Below are 24,540 nucleotides of genomic sequence, written 5' to 3' on the forward strand. Positions count from 1 at the left end.
TCAGGGAAGTATTGGCTAGTTAATAAGTTTTATCATTTCTATTTATTCTTTGCTCTTATACTCATCAAACTAATAACTTCAGAGATTTTTATTTTGGCTGATATGAAAATGGAGAAAACTGACTTACGTATGAGTTATCACGCATGGCAAATCCCTCATCTAGGAGTTACTGAACACTGCTTTGGGCTCTTGTAAATGAGACAGTGTCTCCTCCTTCAGAAAGCTCGCCATCTGTCTAATGGGAAGTTTAAGATAGTTGTGCAGGTAAACAAATATATGAGACATCTTTAGATAATGACATATGATACAAAGAAAACAAAACAGGTAATAGATTTAAGGATGGGGGGATTCTCCCCCACCTTTCCCCTGGTTTTGCTAATAATGGAAGACCTCTCAGAGCAGATGATATTTGAGCTAAAACCTGAATGAGCTAGTGATTTAAAAACTTGCCTGCAAGGCCGGGCGCAGTGGCTCACGCCTGTAATCCCAACACTTTGGGGGGCCAAGGCGGGTGAATCACGAGGTCAGGAGATCAATACCATCCTGGCTAACACGGTGAAACCCCGTCTCTACTAAAAATACAAAATAATTAGCCGGGGGTGGTGGCGGGTGCCTGTAGTCCCAACTACTCGGGAGACTGAGGCAGGAGAATGGTGTGAACCCGGGGGGTGGAGCTTGCAGTGAGCCAAGATGGCACCAATGCACTCCAGCCTGGGCGACAGAGTGAGACTCTGTCTCAAAAAAAAAAAAAAAAAAAAAGAACAAAAAGAAAAACAAAAAAGCCATGGTGGTAAAGTTAGACATTTATACATCTTTCCATAAGGCATTCCTTCTATTGGAGTATTTATTTTTATGATTTTCAAATGGAGGAAGAGGGGATAACTAAGTTCCCCCAGATGATTCTGCTTACTTTCATAGTTTGATATTTACTGCTCACCTGGGTAAGAGGTGCCACTCATGTGTTTCTCACTGTTGATTCTTTTGTGTATTCTTCCTGAGAAATCTTAGGCTATTTCACAAATACATCCTCTTGGAATAATGACAAAAGTTGTCATTGCAAAAATATATAGCAGTTTTTTGCAAAGGCTTTTGCAGTAGTTATAACAAATAAACTCTGTATTTTGAAATATATAAAGTGTAATTATAAAGTATACAGCAGCCTTAACGAACATATCAGAATTATATGCTATGAGTAATATTCGTCAACTGAATTTGCCTAAGGTCTGAATTTAATGATAAGGGTCCTAATAATGTTGCATTAAAAAATAATGCAAATATGTGTCTAGTAGGATATGGTATGTCCATAATCTTGGTGTGAATCAAAATGACTTTTGGCTCTTTCCCATTTGTATTTGATTTTTAGAAACAGTCAAAAGTCACTGAGAGTTTAGTGAGTATACTGTATGATGAAAAGGATAATACTCACCCCTACCTACTCTCAAATTGAAATATAATGTCTTATGTTGAGCTTATGAAAAGAATGCAAATAACTAGTTTGAGAAAAAATAATTATCTTGTGACCAGATGTCATAGTGTGTGAATAAATATACAATACATAAATGTATAAGGAAATCCAAATATAGGTATTCATTGAGGAGTTGTAACTATTTAATTAACCTTCATTTAGCTAGTAAAGGGACACGTCAGCAAGCTTTAGAAAGTTTAAGTCATTTATAATTATAAAGCTTTTAAGATGGACTTAATTGTGCTGTCTCACTAGCAGGAAATGGGGCATTTTATTCGAGTCTCTAAAAAAATCATTATGAACTATTTAATACACATGTTGCCTTTACTTTCTAATTCCTCAAAGCTTCAGGTAGTATAGGCTTCTGCAGTTGTGTAAGAGACCAAATTATGCAGATTGCATTACTGAAGATTTATTCCTTCCAGATCTCAATTCAGTGTGGCTATTTAGCAATTATCAGATGTGAAATGTGCTTTCTAAGTGAAGACTTCCCTTCTTCCTACACTGGACTGTGATATCAATTAAAAGTAAAAACAAGGTGACATTTTGAGCACTTGTTATGAGCCAGACAACTTTCTGAGATGATTATATTGTCATACCAAATTCGTAGATGAAGTATAGAGAAGTTAAATAACTTGCCCAGTGTCACACAGTAAGAGGCACTGTGAAGGTACAATTTGGGGGATGTGGTTCCAAATCCCACACTCTGATTTTAGAACTACAGAATACTGTCTCTCGATCCTTGTGTAAACATTTCCTTGCAGTTATACTTAAGCAATGGTGAACAGGTGTGTCTTTGAGCAGACTAAATAAATGTTAAATTGGTGTCATAACTCACCAAATCCTAGGTTTGGTGGCCACATGTTGAGTGTGTTGCTTTTTAGTAAACTTGGCAATTGTTTGGGCTTAAAGCCCAAAATTAGTAGAAAGCCTTCCTAAAGACTGCCTTATCTTGAAGAATACACTTGTTGAATACTTGTAGCTATGAAAAAATATTGCACCTTGCACTTTTTCAGTTGCAAAACTAAGATAAATTAATAAATGGTACCTTTGATTTATTTGCTGTCGGTTCAAAGACATACAAAGTTTTTTAGATAAAGCAGTCTGTTGTAAACACGTTCCTGATTTTGTTCATTAGTTAATATATATACACATACACACATACACACAAATATATACAGTATTTTATAGATATATACACACTTACATATATACAGCATTTTATGTGTGTATATATATTTAAAGGACATACACACACATATACAGTCTTTCATATATATATATACACACACATATATACAGTCTTTTATGTATATATATATTTAATGGAGTCGTTCAGGTTTTCTGTATATAAGATCATGTCATCTGCAGACAGGGAGAATTTTGCTTTTTCATTTCAATTTGGATGCCTATTATTATTGTTACCTAATTGCTCTGGCTAAGGACTTCAAGTACTATGTTGAATAGTGGCAGGAGTAGGCATCTTTGCCTTGTTTTTGATCTTAGAGGAAAAGCTTTCAGGTTTTCAGTGTTGAGTATGATGTTATCTAAGGGCTTTTTTACATGGCCTTTATCATGTTGAGGTAACTTCTTTCTGTTCCTAGTTTGTTGAGTTTTTGTCATGAAAGGTGCTGAATTTTGTCAAACACTTTTTCTGCGTCTATTAAGACAATCATGTGATATCCTTTATTCTGTTAATGTGGTGTATCACATTCATTGATTTTTTTTATGTTGAACTCTCCTTGAATTCAGGGATAAATTGCACTTGATCATGGTTTATACTTTTTTTCTGAAGTGCTGTTGGATTTAGTTTGCTAGCGTTTTGTTGAGAATTTTTGCATCTGTATTCATCAGGATATGGCCTGCAGTTTTCTCGTGGTGTCTTAGTCTGGCTTTGGTGTCAAAGTAATGCTAGCCTCATAAAAATGTGTTTGGAAGTGTCCCTTCCTCTTATATTTTTTGGAGTTTGAGAAAGACTAGTGTTCATTCTTCTTTAAGTGCAGAAAACTTTGGTAGAATTCACCAGTGAAGCCATCCGATCCTGAGCTTTTCTTTCTTGGGAGGCTTTGATCACTGATTCAATCTCCATATTAGTTATAGGTCTAGTCAGACTTTCTATTTTTTCCTAATTTAGTCTTGGAACACATTCTTTCTTGGAACGTTCTCGGAGTTGACCATAGTTGTTTCTTTTTCCTTTTTTCTCATCTTGCATTTTTTAAATTATGAAAATAAAAACAATAAAGGACAGAAGAGAAATATATTATGCCAAATAAAATTTCCCCTAAGGTAAGATTTTAATTAATTATTATAAGATTATTAACTAATTATTAAGATTATCAGCAGCTAAAATGGCTGCTCCATAAAGAACAGGCATAATTTCTGTTGCATGTGGGATTTTCAGAGCATTTTTAATGAATTCACAGTATCATCTAATCCCTGAAAGAATACTTCTTTACACTGAAAAGGTCTATGTTCTCTTGTTTTCTGTTTGGCTTCAGAAAATATCTAAAGTTTTTTTTTTTTTTTTTTTTTGGTTTCCTATCTGGCATCTCTTTGTTTGGCATATCCTGTTGGCATTCCCTTATAGAGAACTTCCTGGAAAGCGGATCATTTTGTTGTGATCCAGAAATACTTTTGTCTGGCTACTAGGTCATGCTTTACACCAAGAACAAATGACGGAGCTAAGCACACTATATGAAAATGTCCAGTGTTTAAACTTGTGAGAGACTTTTTCGATTTGTTTGTGTTGTTCCTCTTTTCAAAAATAATCCAAAGCATGCAAGTTGTGAGTAGGATTATCTTACTTAAAAGTACAGTGATGTTGATTTTTGACCAAAACTTGGAAGAGCTGGGAAAATATCAAGAAAAACAACTTTTATCAAAAGGCAAATTAGTTTTTGAAGCTGGTGTTAATTGGCAGCCAAGGTGTTTCATTAGGAAGCTGAATTTTTAACAGTTGTTACTTGGTTACTATGAAAACACCAGCCAGGAGAAAACACTGCCTTGTGGAGGGTATTTCTCTAGTCTCTCCCAGCCCCTCTGCCAATGTGTCAATAATGTGAGTCCTGTTTTAAAACACTTATGTGCTGCCTGGTAACTGTGCCTGTGTTGGCTGTTTATTCAACTTTATTTCTGGATTAGATGCATATTTCATAATCATTTGGGTTCAGGGATGATCACTTTCAAGCTGAAAGTATTGTATCTTTCTATTTTACAATTCTCTATGTTTGAATGAAACCCAAGACCTTATTGGGAGAACTGTTTTTCTTTGTAACCGACAGCATAAAGCAAACCACAGGAAATATATAAATTGTAACTACAGAGATGATTCTTTTGGATGAAGCAATGAGAACTGTAGTGTTTTGTCTCTATGTGTGGGTGTACCTACTGCTGATTTTTTAAAGATAAAACACCTGAGGACCATAGGTAGTAAGGTTCAACTGTTTATTCCCCTCCTTAGTAGTAAACAGCATGAATAACATTTCTCTTTGTACATAACATATCCAAAGCCCCTGGAGTATGTATGCTTTGATATTTTCCCCATTCTGACATTTTACTAGCTGGCTAAAAAACAGATAGGTTTGCTATGTGAGTCATCAACCTATAGGCAACAAATTCTTGGATTGTCACATTTATGGTCATCCTTTTAATCTCTGTTGTGTTCAGCATCCAGTTTTATGGTAATGTACAGAAAAAAATGATTTTCTCTGAGTCATGTGGTAAAACTCTTGGTTTAAATTTTTTGTCAACAGTTCCCCAGCCAAATAATTTAATTATGTGATCATAGTCTTGTTGAAGCTTGTGTTATTGATTCTAAGAAGAAAGCATGACTTTATTTGTTGTCTTTCAAAACAAAAACAGGTTTTCCTCTTGCTTTGCAAAGTCTCAGCTAGGGTTTTACAGAACAAAATAATGAATGCTTCTGCTGCAGCATGTCACAGGGGAGGCTGGGACAATACTGAACTCATGCACACTGCTGATCCTTGCTTGCTGGGCAACATGTACACCTGGATTTCTGACAGCTATGTGGGTTCACTAGAGACCTCTGTCATTCTTTTCATCCTCTTATATAGGCAATGGTCGAGACAGTTAACAACCTCCTTCAGCCACAAGCTTTGAATGCGTGGAGAGACCTGACTATAAGTGATCAGCTACGTGCGGCCACCATGTTGCTTCATACTGTGGAGGAAAGTGCTTTTGTGCTGGCTGATAACCTTTTGAAGACTGACATTGTCAGGGAGAACACAGACAATATTAGTAAGTGGCCTTTGTTATTCAGAAGGTCTAGACACTGTTGTATATCTGAAGAGGGAAAAGAAAAAAGTATCTCTGGTGTCCCAGATATGAGTGATACTTTATTTCAATGGAGAAAAGTCATTCTTTTTCTAAAATAAAGAGGGCATCACTTGTCATTGGCTTAAAAGGATAGAAAATCACGTGTGCTGTCTTTCTTAGGACATTTCAATATTAGGTTCAATATTGAACATAGTAGCCTGAGGTCACTTACGGTGAGGTTTGTTTTTTTAAAGGACTTTTATGTATGTATTATACTATTTAAAATTTTATCCTCTTAATACAGGACTATTAGGAGTTATTTCAGTTATAATGAGAGTATCTTTGAATTCACATTATAAAGAAGTAAGTCATTTGAGTGAAAATGATAAAACAGTGTTTGATAATCGTGTTATTTGACTTATAAAGGATATCAATCTATTTTTATTATGGATTAGGAGTAGCTAACACTTTTATTTCAGAAGTTATGATAAAGCTGTTTCAAATTTATTGGGCTTAAAGATCAGTATTGATAGGATAGTACAGCTCTAGATTATAAAAGGATTTTTATTTAATTTATAAAATAAAGATTATATTTTGAAACTTAAGGCCAATGACAATGTATTAGAATTTGGGATTGAATTTTAAATTTTAGGCTTTATTATTGACATGTTTGTATTATTTACATAATTTTAATAACTTTTATTTGCATTACTTTTATAAAATACGAACAATATATTTTCTGAAAGATTTTCATAAAGCATGACAAATAGAATGAGAATTCCAGTGTTTTGATTTCAGAAATACTGCAATGATTTAGGAAATTATTGTAGCTTAGGTATGTTTCTCAATGAGCACGGGTATCTCTTTGATATTAACAGAATTGGAAGTTGCAAGACTGAGCACAGAAGGAAACTTAGAAGACCTAAAATTTCCAGAGAACATGGGCCATGGAAGCACTATCCAGCTGTCTGCAAATACTTTAAAGCAAAATGGCCGAAATGGTAGGTTAGAGTTTATTTTTTAAGCTTGAGGGAATTGAACTTGCATCAGGTCATTCCTTTTTGGCCCAGAATATTAGATCCACTATTGAGGAGCTTTTCCCCTCTTCCTTTTCCTACACTATTCTCTTTCTTCTCCTCTTCTTCCTCTTTCTCTACTGTACAGCACCATCAATATTACAGTGATATTTATTCTACAAAATTCCCAATCAGATTTGGAAATTGTTCCATTACTTTTCAGTTGCCAGAAACTTAAATATAAAGGAAATTATGGACAACAAAATTCAGAGGATCTGACATCTTTCCTCAAAAGGAGGAACTCTCACTGAGTGTGCAGATTTCACTTGTAAAATTTTTTATGGAAATTTTACTTTTAATTAATTTTTTTTTTTTTTGCTTATTCAGTTTCTTTTTGGGAGTTTTTATGCTTTTCTTTGCAAAGCATACAAACATTTAAATGTAAGGAGATGATTTTGGGAAATGGAACTATAAATATAATCAGCTTAGCTTACTACTAAATTGAATACACTACAAATAATTAAAATTCAATAAATAATCTTATAAAATATGTCCCAAACTTCACTAATATTAAAAAATGTTTAAACTTACACACATGTATATGCATGTATATATATGTGTGTGTATATATGTATGTATAGATGTGTGTGTATATATAATATGTATGTGTATATATATATCTCCTCTAAAATAGACCCCTCTTTCCCATATTTGTACATATATGCATACACACACACACACACACACACACACACAGATATTTCTTTTTTGCCAAGAAAGGGAGATTGTTTAATCTGCCAGGTGATAGGAAGATGACCTCAGTTCCTAGTCACCAACTTAATGCTAATATTTCATATTGCAGGGTGAACAGTGTTGATAATAATATCAAGAAAAACAACTTACATTTGTTGTCATCAGAATAAAATGGTCTGTAAATGTTAGAAATATTATAAGACTAAACTTAGAAATCATTTTTATGTTACTCATTTGACTAAGAAAATTTTTGAGACAGCAGTAAGATTAAGTAGAGCAAAATTAGATTCCTGCATTAGCTTCCTAAATCGTTTCCCTGCTTCCACTCTTTTGCCCTCCAACAGTATATCCTGTTGACAAAGGGTTCTTCCTGAAACATACATCTGACCAGTTGACCTCCACTTACACTTAGAATGAAATCTCATGACTTAACTAGGCCTGCCAGGTGCTACCTGGTCCACTTCCTTCCTGCCTCATTTGCCACACCTCACATTTGTCTTCAGCATGTTCTGTGTGATCCAGACAGAGTAATCTTGATTCTGTTTCTTGAACACACCAAGCATGTTCCTGCATCAGGTTTGGGGTGTTTTTGTTTTTGTTTTTGTTTTTTTAAACCTTTCTTCTTAGAATACAATTTTCACTTTTTTTTTTTTTTCATGGCACCCTCTCTATCATTCACTTTTTAGAATAAATCTACCTCTATAAGGAGAGTCTTCCCTATCTCCTCTAAGGTAAACTCCTCTTTCCCAATCACTCTTTCCCCATTAGCCATGATTATGCCAATGTTTCTTCATAGCATTTATTCACTTACCATTATAAGAAATAATATTATTATTATTTTTCAATCTGCCTGCTTACTGCCTGGGTCTCCCTCCAGGCAGTAAGTTCCATGGGAGCAGGGGCCTTGTCTAATCTTGTTCACTGATGTAACCCTAGTACTTCAGTGCCTGGTTCATCTATACATCTATATACTCACTACTTAAGTATACAATAAATGTGTGAACCTTCAGACACAAAGCTGTGTATCCGAAGACATGTAGAAATATATTAGTCAAATTAAGTTCTGTGTTCATTTATTTTCTAAATTAACGTATAGTTGTTTTTTGTGTGTTTTGTTTTGTTTTAATAGAGAAGAGGGTCTTTCTGTGTTTCCCAGGCTGGTCTGGAACTCCTGGCCGCAAGGGATCCTCCCACCTCAGCCTCCCATAGTGCTGGAATTGCAGGCATGAGTCATCACACCCAGCCTGTTTTTGTTTTTGTTTAAGTCACATTTAAGCATTCATTTTAGAGCAGAGAATATGAGATAATTGCCAGTGACTAAGTGTGCTGGTAACACACGGTGGGATGGCAAAATGACGCCATCCTGGAAGTGGAAATTGGTATGAATTATCAGCCAATTATAAACCAATTAAAATTGAAGTTTTTAATGTCAACAATAAAAATGCATGAATGTTCTTAATTTTCACCTTTCAAAAATCAGCATTTTAATACCAAATCTAGAGGGAAAGAACAAAATTAAATTGTATGTTATAACAGATAAGTATTTAGTGAATTACTATGATTTGCTCAGTACTGTATTAACACTTGTAGATTAGATAAGAATGCTCTCTTCCATTATGTACCTCTCATCATAATCTCTTTGCTGGATTACGGAAATGATAATGGATATCTCATAGAATCACTGAGACGGCTGGAGAATCAGGCCCAGAAGATACACTAGAGCAAGGAGGCTGACAGCAGCCTATACTACATCACAAAATCGCTGCTGTGAAATGTCACTGCTGCCGCAAGTGAACTCTGTAGCAGTAACTGTGCCGCTGCTGCTGCTGCTGTTGCTGTACCACTTCCTGCTTATTTGTATCACTAGCTCCTCATCTGATATCTGAGGCTACTGCATCTGATTGGATGCATCTAGCAGAAGTGCCCAGAGCAACCTATTCACAATAAGCTAGAAAAGCAAGTGTATGTCCATTTTGTGTCTATAAATCCCGAAGAGTAGGGAATTTCCCAAACACGAGAGTTAGATGTTAAATAGCCCTCCTCCTCAAAAAAAGAAAAAAAGAAAAAAAAAAAGTAACTTTTTTTTTTTTGCCTATCTCCTCACACGACTCAATTTTCTTTTTTTCCACTTGATTCTAAGATTCAGAGATAGGGACTGTGACTTCCTCTTCTTAGTAACCATAGTAGTTGGGGCCAGAAATAAGATATAGGGCTTGACTTTTTTAAATAAAGGAAATAATACAATTTTAAAAAGTGTGTTAAGAGACAATTCACTTCATAGAGGATTACATTTAAGAGACTGTCATAAAGGGAAAAAATAAGGTGGAAGGACTTGGTGACTTTGTGGAAACAGTGACCTTAAAATAACATGACAGCTGAGTTTTAAGACAGTAAAGACTGTGAATTCTTATGTGTTTTCCTTAACATTGCAATTGAGAAATAATTTACATATACTAAAATATACATTTAGCTTGAGGAAGCATTTAGCTTGGGAATTTGACAGTTGTACATTCTTTTATAATATCACAAAAAGAAAGAAAATAAATCTCTTCTGTACCCAGAAAATTTTCCCATGTCTTTTACCAGTCTTCTTATTCCCTCTCCTCACCTAATAAAACTTTCTTCTCATTACTATTTCTGTAGACAAAATTTGACAGTTTTTTTGTTTTTTTGTTTTTTTGTTTTTTTTTTTTGAGACGGAGTCTCACTCTGTCACCCAGGCTGGAGTGCAGTGGCACAATCTCAGATCACTGCAACCCCTGCCTCCCGGGTTCAAGTGATTCTCCTGCCTCAGCCTCCTGAGTAGCTGGGATTACAGGCGTGTGCCACCACGCCTGGCTAAATTTTGTATTTTTAGTAGAGACAGGGTTTCGCCATGTTGGTCAGGCTGGTCTTGAATTCCTGACCTTGTGATCCATCCGCCTCAGCCTCCCAAAGTGCTAGGATTACAGGCATGAGCCACAACGCCCGGCCAAAATTTGCCAGTGTTTTAAGACCTCATATAACTGGTATCATACAGTATATACCATTTTCTGTCTGAATTCATTAACCAGGCAAAATATTTTTAAGACTTTCTCATGATGTTCCATGTATCAATAGTTTGTTCTTTATTGATGAATAGTATATTCTATTATGTAATATGCCATAATTTATTTATCCTCCTATAAATAATAATTGACTTGTTTCCAGTTTGGGACTGTTAAGAATAAGGATATATATCCACATGTATTGTGGTGGATATATGTTTCCACTTATCTAGGAAAGGTAGATGTATGTTTAATTTTATAAGAAATTGTCAAACATTTTTTCCAAATGGTTGAACTATTTTATACTACCACCAGAAGTGTACGAGAGTTCCGTTTCTTCCACATCCTTATCAACATTAGTGTGGTCAGTCTTTTCAATTTTAGAGATTCTTGTGGGTATGAAATGGTAACTCAATTTAGTCTTATTTTTTCATTCCCTAATTACTAATGATGCTGATCATTTTTCATGTGTCTATTGGCCTTTCCTTTATTTATTTTCTAAAGTGTGTATTTATGTCTTTTGCCATTTTAAGATGCCATTAATTTATTGTTAGTTGGTAAAAATGCTGTATATATTAATTAATCTTATTTTTAAATGTATTTCAGTCTGCTTGTTTCTTAATAATGTATTTTGATAGATTTTTGGTTTTGATAAAGTTTAGTTTATCATTTTATGATAAATGTTTTGGGGTCTTATTGAAGACATTTTTGCCTTCTTCAAAGTTCAAGGATATTTTTCTATATTTTGTTCTAGAAGCCTTATGATTCTGGTTTTCATGTTTAGGTGTATGATCGATCTTAAATTTAGTTTTGAGTATGGAGTGAGTTAGGGATTGAGGTTCATTTTTTAAAATAGTGTTATGTAGTTGTTTTAGCATAATTTGACTTTCCTCTCATAAATGACTTGGTACTTTGGTTGAAATGAATGCTGAATTTTTTGTGTGAATACATACTATATGAATTTAATTTTCTGTTTCATTAGTACTAACTAATTTAAGTAGAATGGACAAACTAATCAGAGTTTGCATTTATTTTAGGAGAGATCAGAGTGGCCTTTGTGCTGTATAACAACTTGGGTCCTTATTTGTCCACGGAGAATGCCAGTATGAAGTTGGGAACGGAAGCTTTGTCCACAAATCATTCTGTTATTGTCAATTCTCCTGTTATTACGGCAGCAATAAACAAAGAGTTCAGTAACAAGGTTTATTTGGCTGATCCTGTGGTGTTTACTGTTAAACATATCAAGGTAAGAAAATGGCATATTAACTTGGTTGTTCATATTATCTGTATTTTTATAACACTGAACATTAAGTGTATTAATTTTCTTTTAATATTTTTTCTATTTGACATATAGCAGTTCATTATTTGTACAATATAGTGGTAATTTTTTTTCAGAAATAAGATTTGGAGGAGAATCATCCTTGTATTTGTAAATATTTATGGTGAAAGCATTCATAGATGGATTTATAAATGCTTCTCCATAACTAAAAAGACCTAGTCCAAGTGTAGAGATCTAAAATACGGCCTGAAAATCATAGATAATATTGCAAAATTCTGTTGTATTTGGGATTCATGTGAAATGAATAGATTTTTAGCTGCTCTTGCCACAAAAACAAGAAAACAACGGGTAACTACGTGAGATGATGGATATGTTAATTTGCTTCACTTTGGTTACCTTTCTACTATCTACAAGTATTTCATAACATTGTGTTGTATACCTTAAATATTCACAATACTATTTATGTTTTTTAAAGAAGAATAGGAGTACATTAACAGAACTAGACATGGTTCTATATTTGATATTTCAAGCAATTATGTCCATGTGAAGATATATTTTTGCATATATACAAAGATTGAGGTTGTAAATTCAACAAAGATTTCTAAAGATCATCCATCCAGATGTTGGTTGTTAAGAGCAATTAACCTCTTTATTTTGCAATGTGTATTAATTAGTGTGATTTTGAAACATTGATACTAGTATGTTGTTTTACTGTTAATTTAAAAAAATAGTGCACTCTTCTCTAGTCAGAGGGAACAAACAACAGCATATATTCAGTTTCCCTTAGAATTGATGAGGCCCATTCATGGAAACATTGGTAGACATCTCTAAAAAAAAGATAGAATATGAAGTTGTATTATATGTAAAGAAAATGCCAACTTAATTTACATGATCATAAAGTAGTTGTTGATTTTATGGACTTTTTTCCCCTTTAGCAGTCAGAGGAAAATTTCAACCCTAACTGTTCATTTTGGAGCTACTCCAAGCGTACAATGACAGGTTATTGGTCAACACAAGGCTGTCGGCTCCTGACAACAAATAAGACACACACTACATGCTCTTGTAACCACCTAACAAATTTTGCCGTACTGATGGCACATGTGGAAGTTAAGGTAAGATATATACCATACAATGAAAATGTTTTAGTACATAATATGATCACTAACTGTAAATAGTCCTAACTATATGGGCTATCATATTTCAATGTTTTTCTACTTTTGCAGTAATTCTATTAAGGAACTCTCGATGTTCAAACCATATCCTTGTGGATGATTCAAAGAACTTGTTATCTCTTTTCCTATTATCAATATAGTTCTTAAAATTGAAGTTTGCTTAGTAAACTTCCCCTAGTCCCCCTGTTATTTTGTATAATAAATGTCAGACCATAACCTCACGAACGGTAAGATAGCACCCCAGGACCAAAGGCCAGTGGAGTTGGTTTAGAAAGCTGGGACTAGTGAGGTGGAAAAGTAAAGAGCTATGCATAGGTTAAATACAATCAAACTGACTCTTGGGAAAGCAACCTTCAAGCACAATACCCAGAGAATGATAGTGCAAAAGACTTGGCATACCCTGACGTAAGGAAATGGGTTCTGCCCATGCAAGAAGACATTACTCTAAGGAAAATTCCAGATGATAGATAGTTTCCAAAGTCAGAAACATGGCTGCATCAATTTCCTCCCAGTGTGACTAGCTTTCATATGGATAGAGGGTTGTCAGATGGAGTCTATGAGTTTGCAAGGGAAGGGAAGGTTGACAGGGTTTCAGGAGATCAACTCAAGCAGGATAACAGTAAAAGCTAGAAATGCAGTAACTATCAGATTTTAGGAGGCCTAGGCCAGGAAACAGAAAAAAACGCTAAGCAGGTCAGTGCATCAGTAGTAGGTAAGATTATTGCTAACACTGAGTAATATTAATACTTAACCTATAGAAATGTATGGGGTTGAAAACTTCAATTTTTATTTCAAGCAAGATACTTCATGGCCAGAGATGTTCGAGAATGCAAATATCTTGCTTCCCTCATCACAATAGTTAAGAACTGAGGCTGACTCAGATCCACATGTTGGATTCCACCAATTGTTATTAGTTGGAAGAAGGCTATTAATAGATTATATACATTATGTGACATTAAAAATTTAATTTTTGAACTTCGAAACAAGATGCTCAACAAAAATAATACTTTTAAAATAAATATTGTATGTCTTAAACTAAATGGATAATGACATTTAAAATCTTAAAATAGGCCGGGCGCGGTGGCACACGCCTGTAATCCCAGCACTTTGGGAGGCCGAGGCGGGCGGATCACAAGGTCAGGAGATCGAGACCACGGTGAAACCCCGTCTCTACTAAAAATACAAAAAATTAGCCGGGCACGGTGGCGGGCGCCTGTAGTCCCAGCTACTCAGGAGGCTGAGGCAGGAGAATGGCGTGAACCCGGGAGGCGGAGCTTGCAGTGAGCAGAGATCGCGCCACTGCACTCCAGCCTGGGCGACAGAGCGAGACTCTGTCTCAAAAAAAAATCTTAAAATAGGTTGGGCATGGTGGCTCACGCCTGTAATCCCAGCACTTTGGGAGGCCAAAGCGGGAGGATCACTCGAGGTTAGAAGTTTGAGACCAGAATGACCGACATGGCAAAACCCCTCTCTACTAAAAACACAAAAATTAGCTAAGCGTTGATGCATGCTTGTAATCCCCCCTACTCAGGAGCCTGAAGCAGAAGGATCGCTTGAACCGGGGAGGCAGAGGTTGCAGTGAGCTGAGATTGCACCAGTGCACTTGAGCCTGGCAGACAGAGTGAGACTCTGTCTCAAATTAAAAAAAAAAAAAAAAAAAATCTTAAAATATAGAGTCTTGTTTTTTTAAAATGTCTTTATAAGTTAAATACAATTTCATATGTATTAGTCTTTAAGATTATTAATCCTGTATAATATATACAAAATTTTTGTCTTTAGAACTAGCATTGGTATTTTGCTTTGGTAGGGAAAAGCACTCATAGCTTCAACACTTTATGCAAAAGTTAAAGCTTAGTTTTCACAGCCTTTTATATTATAATACCTCTGCTGTAATTATATGGTACATATTTCATTGTGAAAAGAAAATGAGTACTTAAAACCCTGGAATGGCTTTCACAAAGATTGAACATTCTTTCATACAATTCATTAAAATTTTTCACTATTTAACTAATACTACTTAGCTTTCAACTTTAGTAACTGGTAAATAGTATTTTCAAAACAATTGTCTTTACAAGTTCAATAAAATGTGAAATAACGTGTATTTTTAACCATACTGTTCAGTTCAGCACATATATGTTAGTAGTGTAATAAGATATGAACACTGGCTTCAAAAGTTTACAGGTTTTCTTTTCAGATGAGACAGAAAAAAACAGCTATCTAGTTAATAAGGTAGTGATAAGAATGAAGTTTGAACAGTGTACTGTGGGAAAATTGAATAAGTATAATAAAAGTCTGGAGAAGTTCTTAGAGATTGAAAAGCTGTATATTAAGAGATTAATGGATTAGCCAGAAAAGTTGTGAAGACCATTTCAATCAGAGAAAACAGCAGGAGCGAAAACACAAAGATGTTATATACCATGCTGTGTAGAGCATGGTAAAAGAGTTTAGAATTTAATACACGATAAGTATAACAAGGCTAGTGTTTAAGTCAAAATAAAAACAGAAACAAATATCTAAATTTAAGATTTGATTGGGAAAGCAAGAATTGCAGTTCAGGTATACATACAGACTGGATGGTCTTCCTTATGCCTGAAGAACAAAAAGAAAGTTGGAGATTTCATAACAAGAAGAAGTGTTACATATTGTTGTCCCAGAAAGTTCATTGGCACTAGTCAAGTGTGGAGAGCTGGCAAGCTCTGATTGGTGAGTGACAGGCAATGGGTCTTGGAGTCAAAGGAGGTTGTTTCAGTAGCTATTGGGTAAAACTAGTTTCAGGTTACAACAGGCAGTTTCAGTATGCAGGCTTACAGTGAATTCCATTCTTGGAGCCATGTTTTGTGCCCTGAATGCTTTCTTCCCTGTCTTTTGCCTCTGTTTTAGTTGGTATGACAAGAATAACCCAATTCATATGACCATCTTTCACTGTAGTTAGAAACTGGAGGTGGACTGAAGAATTTAGTAGGACTGTGGCCATGAAAGGCATAATTTATTTATTTCCATCTCTGGTGCTTGAATCAGGACAATGTGGAAATTTAGATGGGCTTAACATCTGTAGACTCGGAGTGGAATTCTCAATATCCTACATGTCTAAATATTTACAAGTAATACATAAAGTTGGGAAAAATGAAATATAACCTGACTTAACAAAATATATCTTTATAATCACTGAAGACACACAACCTGAACTTAGGATTCTCAGAATCCCCAGAGTTCTGCACCTGTACATGGCAGTGTCAGAAGAGCCGACTCCTGGCTCACAGTCAGTGGTTTACCCAACCCCTTCAAAAGGAGGAGGCGCGGGAATGGGGAGGCTCTCTTTCCAGAGTCTCAGGTTATAACTGTGGTATGGATCTTTGCTGTGATTCCATGGGCAACTAAAAAATGATTGCTAGATCTATAACAATAATAGCACTAGTTTTGGAGAGGATGTGGAGAAATAGAAACACTTTTTACACTGTTGGTGGAACTATAAACTAGTTCAACCATTGTGGAAGACAGTGTGGTGATTCCTCAAGGATCTAGAAATAGAAATACCATTTGACCCAGCCATCCCATTACTGGGTATATACCCAAAGGATTATAAATCATGCTGCTATAAAGACACATGCACACGTATGTTTATTGTGCCACTATTCACAATAGCAAAAACTTGGAACCAACCCAAATGTCCATCAATGATAGACTGGATTAAGAAAATGTGGCACATATACACCATGGAATACTATGCAGCCATAAAAAAGGATGAGTTCATGTCTTTTGTAGGGACATGGAGGAAGCTGGAAACCATCATTCTTAGCAAATTATCGCAAGGACAGAAAACCAAACACCACATGTTCTCACTCATCGGTGGGAATTGAACAATGAGAACACTTGGACACAGGGTGGGGAACATCACACACCAGGGCCTGTCATGGGGTGAGGGGAGGGGGAAGGGATAGCATTAGGAGATATACCTAATGTAAATGACGAGTTAATGGATGCAGCACACCAACATCGCACATGTATACATAAGTAACAAACCTGCACGTTGTGCACATGTACCCTAGAACTTAAAGTATAATAATAATAATAAATATATGTATATAAAATAGAAAACTAAATTAGACTGGTTAAGGCTTTTTAAATAAAGCATAAAAATGACTATTCCTATTTAAAAAACAATAATAGCACCAGTTTATGTTGCAGTTTTAGACAGATTATTCCTAATTCTTTGTGGATGATAGATGTCAAACGATTAGACTGGCTGGGCGAGGTGGCTCATGCATGTAATCCCAGTACTTCAGGAGTCTGAGGCTGCTGGATCAGTTGAGGTCAGGAGTTTGAGACCAGCCTGGCCAACATGGCAATCTGTCTCTACTAAAAATACAAAAATTAGCTGGGCATAGTGGTGCATGCCTGTAGTCCCAGCTACTCAGGAGGCTGTGGTGGGAGGATCACTTGATCTCAGGAAGCAGAGGTTGCAGTGAGCTGAGATCACCACTGCAACTCCAGTTTGAGCGACCGAGCAAGACTGTGTCACAAACAAACAAACAAACAAAATGATTAGACTGGTTGTAGTGTGACAGTTATTTTAATAAGTCCTGGTAAAGTAAGGGATGTCTAGGGCATAGGCAAGGGCTGTTGTAGTAGTCATGAAGAAGATTTGTATTTCAGATATACTAGGATACAAAAATATAAATGGCTTACTACCTTGTTTATAGAGGTCGATAGAAGGGCTATACACATGTACATTGTCTTCTCCCTGCTATCAGTAAAAATAGGGAAAGTATTAATGTCCTTAACATTTTACAAAGTAAAAATGATGGCAAAATTTTTAGCTACCTTATGTTATTGATCCAAATAATTTCATCCAGGCCAGGCATGGTGGCTTGCAGCCTGTAATCTCAGCACTTTGGGAGGCTGAGACGGGCAGATCACTTGAGCTCAGGAGTTCAAGACCAGTCCGGACAACACAGTGAAACTCATCTCTATTTAAAAAACACAAAAATTAGCCAGGTGTGATGGCATGCCCTTGTAGTCCCAGCTACTTGGGAGGTTGAGGTGGGAGGATTGCTTGAGCCCAGGAGGTTGAGGCTGCAGTGAGCTGTCATTGTGCCACTGCACTACAGCCTGGGCAACAGAGTGAGACCCTGTCTCAAAACAAAGCAATTTCATACAAAATTTTATTTGATTCAAATTTAGAGAGAGTTGGTGCAGGTATACCAGAGGGAGAGCAAATTTATGCTCAATTAGCAGCTTAAAAGTAAAATTATCTTAGCTGTGTCAGCACAGTTTAAATTTTGATGTTCGAAGGACTACAAACTCTATTTTGTCAGAGCATCACAAATTGATCCATCTTAGCAAGACTGGCTATATATTAACAAGTGATAGATTTAAATCTGGATTGTATTACTCTGGCTCTGAGAGTCTACATTTTAGGTTAGGTTATAAACTCAGACTCAGAAAAATGAATCAAATTTGAGGCAGCAACAAAAAATATCATTTTATGCTCAGTTCATTGCCTAACAACCTTTCCCCAATCCATTGTATAACAGTCATGACTGTGACCACTATTGTGTGTCAACAAGAGATAAAATAAATGGAAATCAATATTTTCCTTTAGCAGTCAATCACAAAGCATGTGTGTCCTGGAATTCTTATATCATAATCTCTTGTGATTATCTGCATCAACCCCATTTGGATCTCACAACAAGATTTTGAAATGTTAGCCGTCAATGAAAAACAGAAAATAAGGAGACTGATCATCTCTAGAGTTTCAAAAAGAAACACACTAGCCAAACTTACCTAAGACTAATGTTTCAAACAGAACATTAATTTATTCATACACAGTGAGAAGTACAGCAGCCAGTTGGAACAGATATTTATGTCTTCTAGTTGTCAGTTTCTAACTCTACAAGAAAACCTGTAAAGGAAACAAAATTATTATTGGAGAACTTTGTTTGAGGAATTTGGAAAGAGTGCAGGAAGAGTTAGCTCAAAAATCTTGATAGCTATTGGCATCAAGCTATGGTATCCTGATGCATCTTTCTCCACTCCAGAGCTCTCCCAATACACTGAATTGCTTTTATTTGTCCTATGTGTTATTTCTGCTGTTCGGTCAACACTTTCTTTATTCTTTTATTCACATTTTTGATCACCTAAGTTAAGATAAACATCATGAAGATACTGACACGTTGCCTAATACACAGTAGGCTCTGAATAAATGTAACTTCCTCCTTCCTAGTTGTCAGATGTATTACTGGATTCCAAGGACTCCAGTGCAAACTTAAGGCCCTCAGGAAACTCGTATTTTTAGAGAAGTGGTGATAGGGAAGAAGGGCACAGAAGAGAAAGTGCAGCTAGAGTCATAGTTTTGATAAGAATTATAACCAAGGCCTACCCTGTGATTTAGAGACATAGGTGAAAATCATCTGTGTGAGCCAGGAGTCCTCAGAAAGGGCTTATCAAAGAAGTGTCCTGTTACGAAGATCAGATGTATTTCATGAGTTAATGTGTGGAGAATTTGAGTTGGCCTCATTCTTGCAACACCTTCTTCACTGTGCCGTGGGTACACCACTCCCTAGTTTCTTTCCTTTCTCAACAACTTGTCCTTTTTTAGCATATTTTGCTGTTTTCTCTTCATATGCATGACCTCTCGTTGCCATTCTGGTCCTGAGCATAATCCTAAATACCTGCTCTTCTCCCTCGGAGATGTCATGCATTCGTATGGCTCTGTACCTCATCTCATGACTCTCACATATTTCTATCTCCATTTTTAAATTCCAGACTCAGATTTCACCAGTGGCTTGATGTAACTACTTACACTTATCTAAAAGTGTCACAATCCTAGAGCTATATACTTATGATATTCTCTCATCTATGTCTTCTCCATTTTAGTAAAAGACTACTCTGTTCCTTCAGATGCTCTGGTCCTAAAGCAGGCATCACTTTTGATTTGTTTATTTTCCTTCATACTGCACAGTCAATCCCATCAGCATCTCCTGCCAGATCCAGAATCTGACCTCTTCTGAGCATCATCTCTACCACCTAGTTTCAAACCTCTATCATCTCTCCTCTACTTGTTTGCTATAGCATCTCAACTGCTGTTTCCTTCTTTGTTTCTCCTAATTTAATTTTCAACATAGTTGCCAGAGGGATACTTTTAAAATGTGAGTTAGATCATGTCACTCCTCAAATGTATTCCCAAAACCCTTTAAAATGCAAATCTGGCACTTCATACCTTTGATTCAATCTCTAATGACTCCTTATCTGAGTAAGAGAAAAATCTCAAATCTTGGCCCCCATTAGCATCTCTTGACATCCTCTCCTACCACTGTTCACCTTGCTCACCTGCTGTAGCCACTGGTTACAGTGGAAAGCCACTCCTTGCCTTTCCACAAACACATCAGATGTGTCCTAGTTAGACCTAAGTGTCTTTCTCTTCTCAACACTCCCCACCCCACCCCCGCAAAGATAGCACTTGCCAAGATTCCTCGTCTCCTTCAAGTTTTTGCTCAAATATTACCTTCTCAATGAGGCTTTCCTTGTTCACCCTATTTAACATTTTAGATTACCCCATCTCCACAAAATATAGAAGGAGTAAGGCAAACCAGGTCCCTGGCCTCAGAGAATTTATAGTTTATCAAGGGAAGGTTGTGTCAAGGCTGATTGTTGACTAGGGTGCTCAGAGAGATTTTAGCTAGGTTCCCCTCAGGCAGACAAGAAAAGTAAATGGCATAATTCCAGCTGAACGTTGCTTAGAAAATTAAATACGAGCACTGAAACTTTTCTACCTTTTCACGAACATTATTTTTTTTTTTTCTACAGAGTAGGGGATAGTGGGTTAGGGTAAGTGTTTTTTATTGTTTTTGTTTTCTTTCTAAATTTTAAATTTTTCTTATTTTGATTATTTGTTCAAAACTTTTACGTTAGCACCAGAGGTCTGAATAAGACAATACTGAGTAACTATTTTTCAGTGATCTAGTCCTTAGCTTTCAAACTAGACATTAGTGAAAACATTGTAAATATACTTTAGAGTTGCTGATTACTTGTACCTCAGGTATGTTCTTCAAACTTTAGAACAAAATAACTTAAACAGATTAAACTACATAATAATGAATGGTTACTAAATTAATTAAGATACATATAGTTTCATTCATTGTAGCTATCCCATATCAAAGAGAAAATATACTTTGAAATGATTTTTCTTTAAGTACATGACAGTTAAATACAAAAACTAATTTAAACTAATTAGTGATGAATTTCTGCTGGGGGGAAGTCATTTCTTTTTTTTTTTTTTTTTTTTTTTTTTTTTTGAGACGGAGTCTCGCTCTGTCACCCAGGCTGGAGTACAGTGGCGCGATCTCCGCTCACTGCAAGCTCCGCCTCCCGGGTTCGTGCCATTCTCCTGCCTCAGCCTCCCGAGTAGCTGGGACTACAGGCGCCGCCGCCTCGCCCGGCTAATTTTTTTGTATTTTAAGTAGAGACGGGGTTTCACCGTGTTAGCCAGGATGGTCTCGATCTCCTGACCTCGTGATCCGCCCGTCTCGGCCTCCCAAAGTGCTGGGATTACAGGCTTGAGCCACCGCGCCCGGCCGGAAGTCATTTCAATAAAGAAACACCTCTCAATTATTATTATTATTTATTTTACTTTAAGTTCCAAGATACATGTGCAGAATGTGCAGATTTGTTACATAGGTATATTTGTGCGATGGTAGTTTGCTGTACCTATTGACCTGTCATCTAAGTTCCCTCCCCTGGCCCCCCATCCCGCAACAGGGTCTGGTGTGTGTTGTTCCCCTCCCCGTGTCCACGTGTTCTCATTATTCAACTCCTACTTATGAGTGAGAACATGCAGTGTTGGGTTTTCTGTTTCTGTGTTAGTTTGCTGAGGATGATGTACTCCAGCTTCATCCATATCCCTGCAAAGGACATGACCTCATTCGTTTTTATGACTGCATAGTATTTCATGGTGTATATGTACCACATATTCTTTATCCAGTCTATCATTGGTGGGCAATTGGTTTGGTTCCATGACTTTGCTATTATAAATAGTGCTTCAGTAAACATGCATGTGCATGTATAGTAGAATGATTTATATTCCTTTGCTTATATACCCAGTAATGGGATTGCTGGGTCAAATAGTATTTCTGGCTCTAGATCCTTGAGGAATTGCCATACTGTCTTCCACAATGGTTGAACTAATTTACATTCCCACCAATAGTGTAAAAGTGTTCCTGTTGCTCCACAGCCTTGCCAGCATCTCTGTTGTTTCTTGACTTTTTAATAATTGCCATTCTGACTGGCATGAGATGGTATCTCTTTGTGGTTTTAATTTGTATTTGTCTAATGATCAGTGATGTTGAACTTTCTTTCCTATGTTTGTTGGCTGCGTAAATGTCTTCTTGGGAGAAACATCTCTTCATATTCTTTACCCACTTTTGGATGGGGTTGTTTGTTTTTTATTCTTGTAAATTTGTTTAAGTTCCATGTAAATTCTGCACATTAGACTCTTGTCAGCTGGGTAGATTGCAAATTTTTTCTCCTAATCTGTAGGTCACCTGTTCATGCTGATGATTGTTTCTTTTGCTGTGCAGAAGCTCTTTGGTTTAATTAAATCCCATTTGTCAACTGTGGCTTTTGTTGCAATTGCTTTTGGTGTTTTCATCATGAAGTCTTTGCCCATGCTTGTGTCCCAAATGGTATTGCCTAGGTTTTTTTCTGGGGTTTTTATGGTTTTGGGTTTTATGTTTAAGTCTTTAATCCATCTTGAGTTAATTTTTGTATAAGGTGTAAGGAAGGGATCCAGTCTCAGTTTTCTGCATATGCCTAGTCAGTTTTCCCAGCACCATTTATTGAATAGCAGATCCTTTCCCCAATGCTTGTTTTTGTCAGGTTTGTCAAAGGTCAGAAGGTTGTAGATGTGTGGTGGTATTTCTGAGGTCTCTGTTTTGTTCCATTCGTCTATATGTCTGTTTTGGTACCAGTACCATGCTTTTTTGGTTACTATAGTCTTTTAGTATAGTTTGAAGTCAGGTAGCATGATGCCTCCAGCTTCGTTCTTTTTGCTTAGGATTGTCTTGGCTATACGGGGTCTTCTTTGGTTCCATATGAAAGTAGTTATTTTCTAATTCTGTGAAGAAAGTCAATGGTAGTTTGATGGGAATATCATTAAATCTATAGATTACTTTGGGCACTATGATCATTTTCACAATATTGATTTGTCCTGTCCATGAAGATGGGATGTTTTTCCATTTGTTTACATCCTCTCTTATTTCCTTGAGCAGTGATTTGTAGTTCTCCTTGAAAACATCCTTCACATCCCTTGTTAGCTATTTTCTTAGGTATTTTATTCTCTGTGTAGTGATTTTGAATGCGAGTCCGTTCATGATTTGGCTCTCTGTTTGTCTGTTGTTGGCGTAAAGGAATGCTTGTCATTTTATACCTCTCAATTATTAGAGTTGGCTATGTGAGAACTTTTATATAAAAGAGTAATTACACCTGGCCATCTCATAGTCCATAAATAAGCATAGCCAAATTATAAGTAATCTCTATATAAAAGAGGATTATTTATTAATTTAATGGTGCATTTTTTTCTCTTTTGGTTATTTATTTATTTATTTATTTATTTATTTATTTATTTATTTTTTATTTATGACAGAGTTTTACTCTTGTTGCCCAGGCTGGAGGTTACATTTATATAGTAGTTTACAATTTGGAATTGACAAAGACCTTAGGAAAAACTAAATTTTGTGTGTGTGTGCAAGGACACTACTGTTGACACAAGGAAAACTAGTTAAAGCTTTGTTTTATTTCTGAAATATTTACATTTATGAAAAATATACCTAATTACAATTTGAAAAATGGTGAAGCTTTTAGTCAAATGTAAAATTATCCTATAGCATCTTTTTATTTCATTTTCTTTCTTTCATACATGCTTTTTGCCAATTAAACAGACTCTGCCTCTTGCTTTCTATAAAAAAAATATTGTTTTTAATGTTTCACAAATGTTACTAATTTCTAATCTGTGTGTTCAGAAATTGCTGCAGTTGTGCAAATTTAAAGATTTGGAGCTGTGCTTGTCACATAATGAGTATTCAGTAAAAGTTAACTTTCTTTTCACGTATTTCTAAAATACTTTGTGTTCCTCTCATCATTTTATATTATAATCATCTCTTGAAACGTATTTGACTTCTCTAGACTGTGACTTCCTCCTATTAGGGAATGTCTTTTCTTCTTGTTTGCAACCTCAGTGCCTTGTATGGTATATAAAATAATCTTTTTTGACTAAGTGGACAGAATTCATTAAAAGAAAAACCATGTTATATGGTATAAGACCTCTTAAATATCCAAAAAGTGTCTTGTTTTGCTTTGTCTTCATTCTTGTTTCTAATTGATGTAAGTTTATTAATGCTGATGTTGTAAAGGTTTTTTGTTTATTTGTTTGTTTGTTTCTTTCTTTCATTAGAAACCACAAAACCAACTGCTATGAGGAATTGTGTTAGTTCATTTTCACACTGCTATAAAGAATAGCTGAGACTGAGTAATTTATGAAGGAAAGAGATTTAATTGACTC

At 35.8% G+C, this 24,540-nt stretch overlaps 1 protein-coding gene across 30 annotated transcripts in view; it reads left to right on the plus strand.

Moving 5' to 3' along the window:
- Positions 1-24,540, plus strand: part of ADGRL3 (adhesion G protein-coupled receptor L3) — an 864,507-nt gene that overhangs the window by 720,103 nt on the left and 119,864 nt on the right. For all 30 annotated transcript variants that reach the window (XM_021939122.2, XM_031664067.1, XM_021939135.2 and 27 more), the window contains 4 exons: positions 5,539-5,722; positions 6,619-6,741; positions 11,573-11,781; positions 12,750-12,926. In XM_021939122.2, the coding sequence (XP_021794814.2) occupies positions 5,539-5,722; positions 6,619-6,741; positions 11,573-11,781; positions 12,750-12,926 (693 nt within the window). The remainder of the gene's footprint in view (positions 1-5,538; positions 5,723-6,618; positions 6,742-11,572; positions 11,782-12,749; positions 12,927-24,540) is intronic.

Source organism: Papio anubis, chromosome 3, assembly GCF_008728515.1.
Source record: "Papio anubis isolate 15944 chromosome 3, Panubis1.0, whole genome shotgun sequence".
NCBI lineage: Eukaryota > Metazoa > Chordata > Mammalia > Primates > Cercopithecidae > Papio > Papio anubis.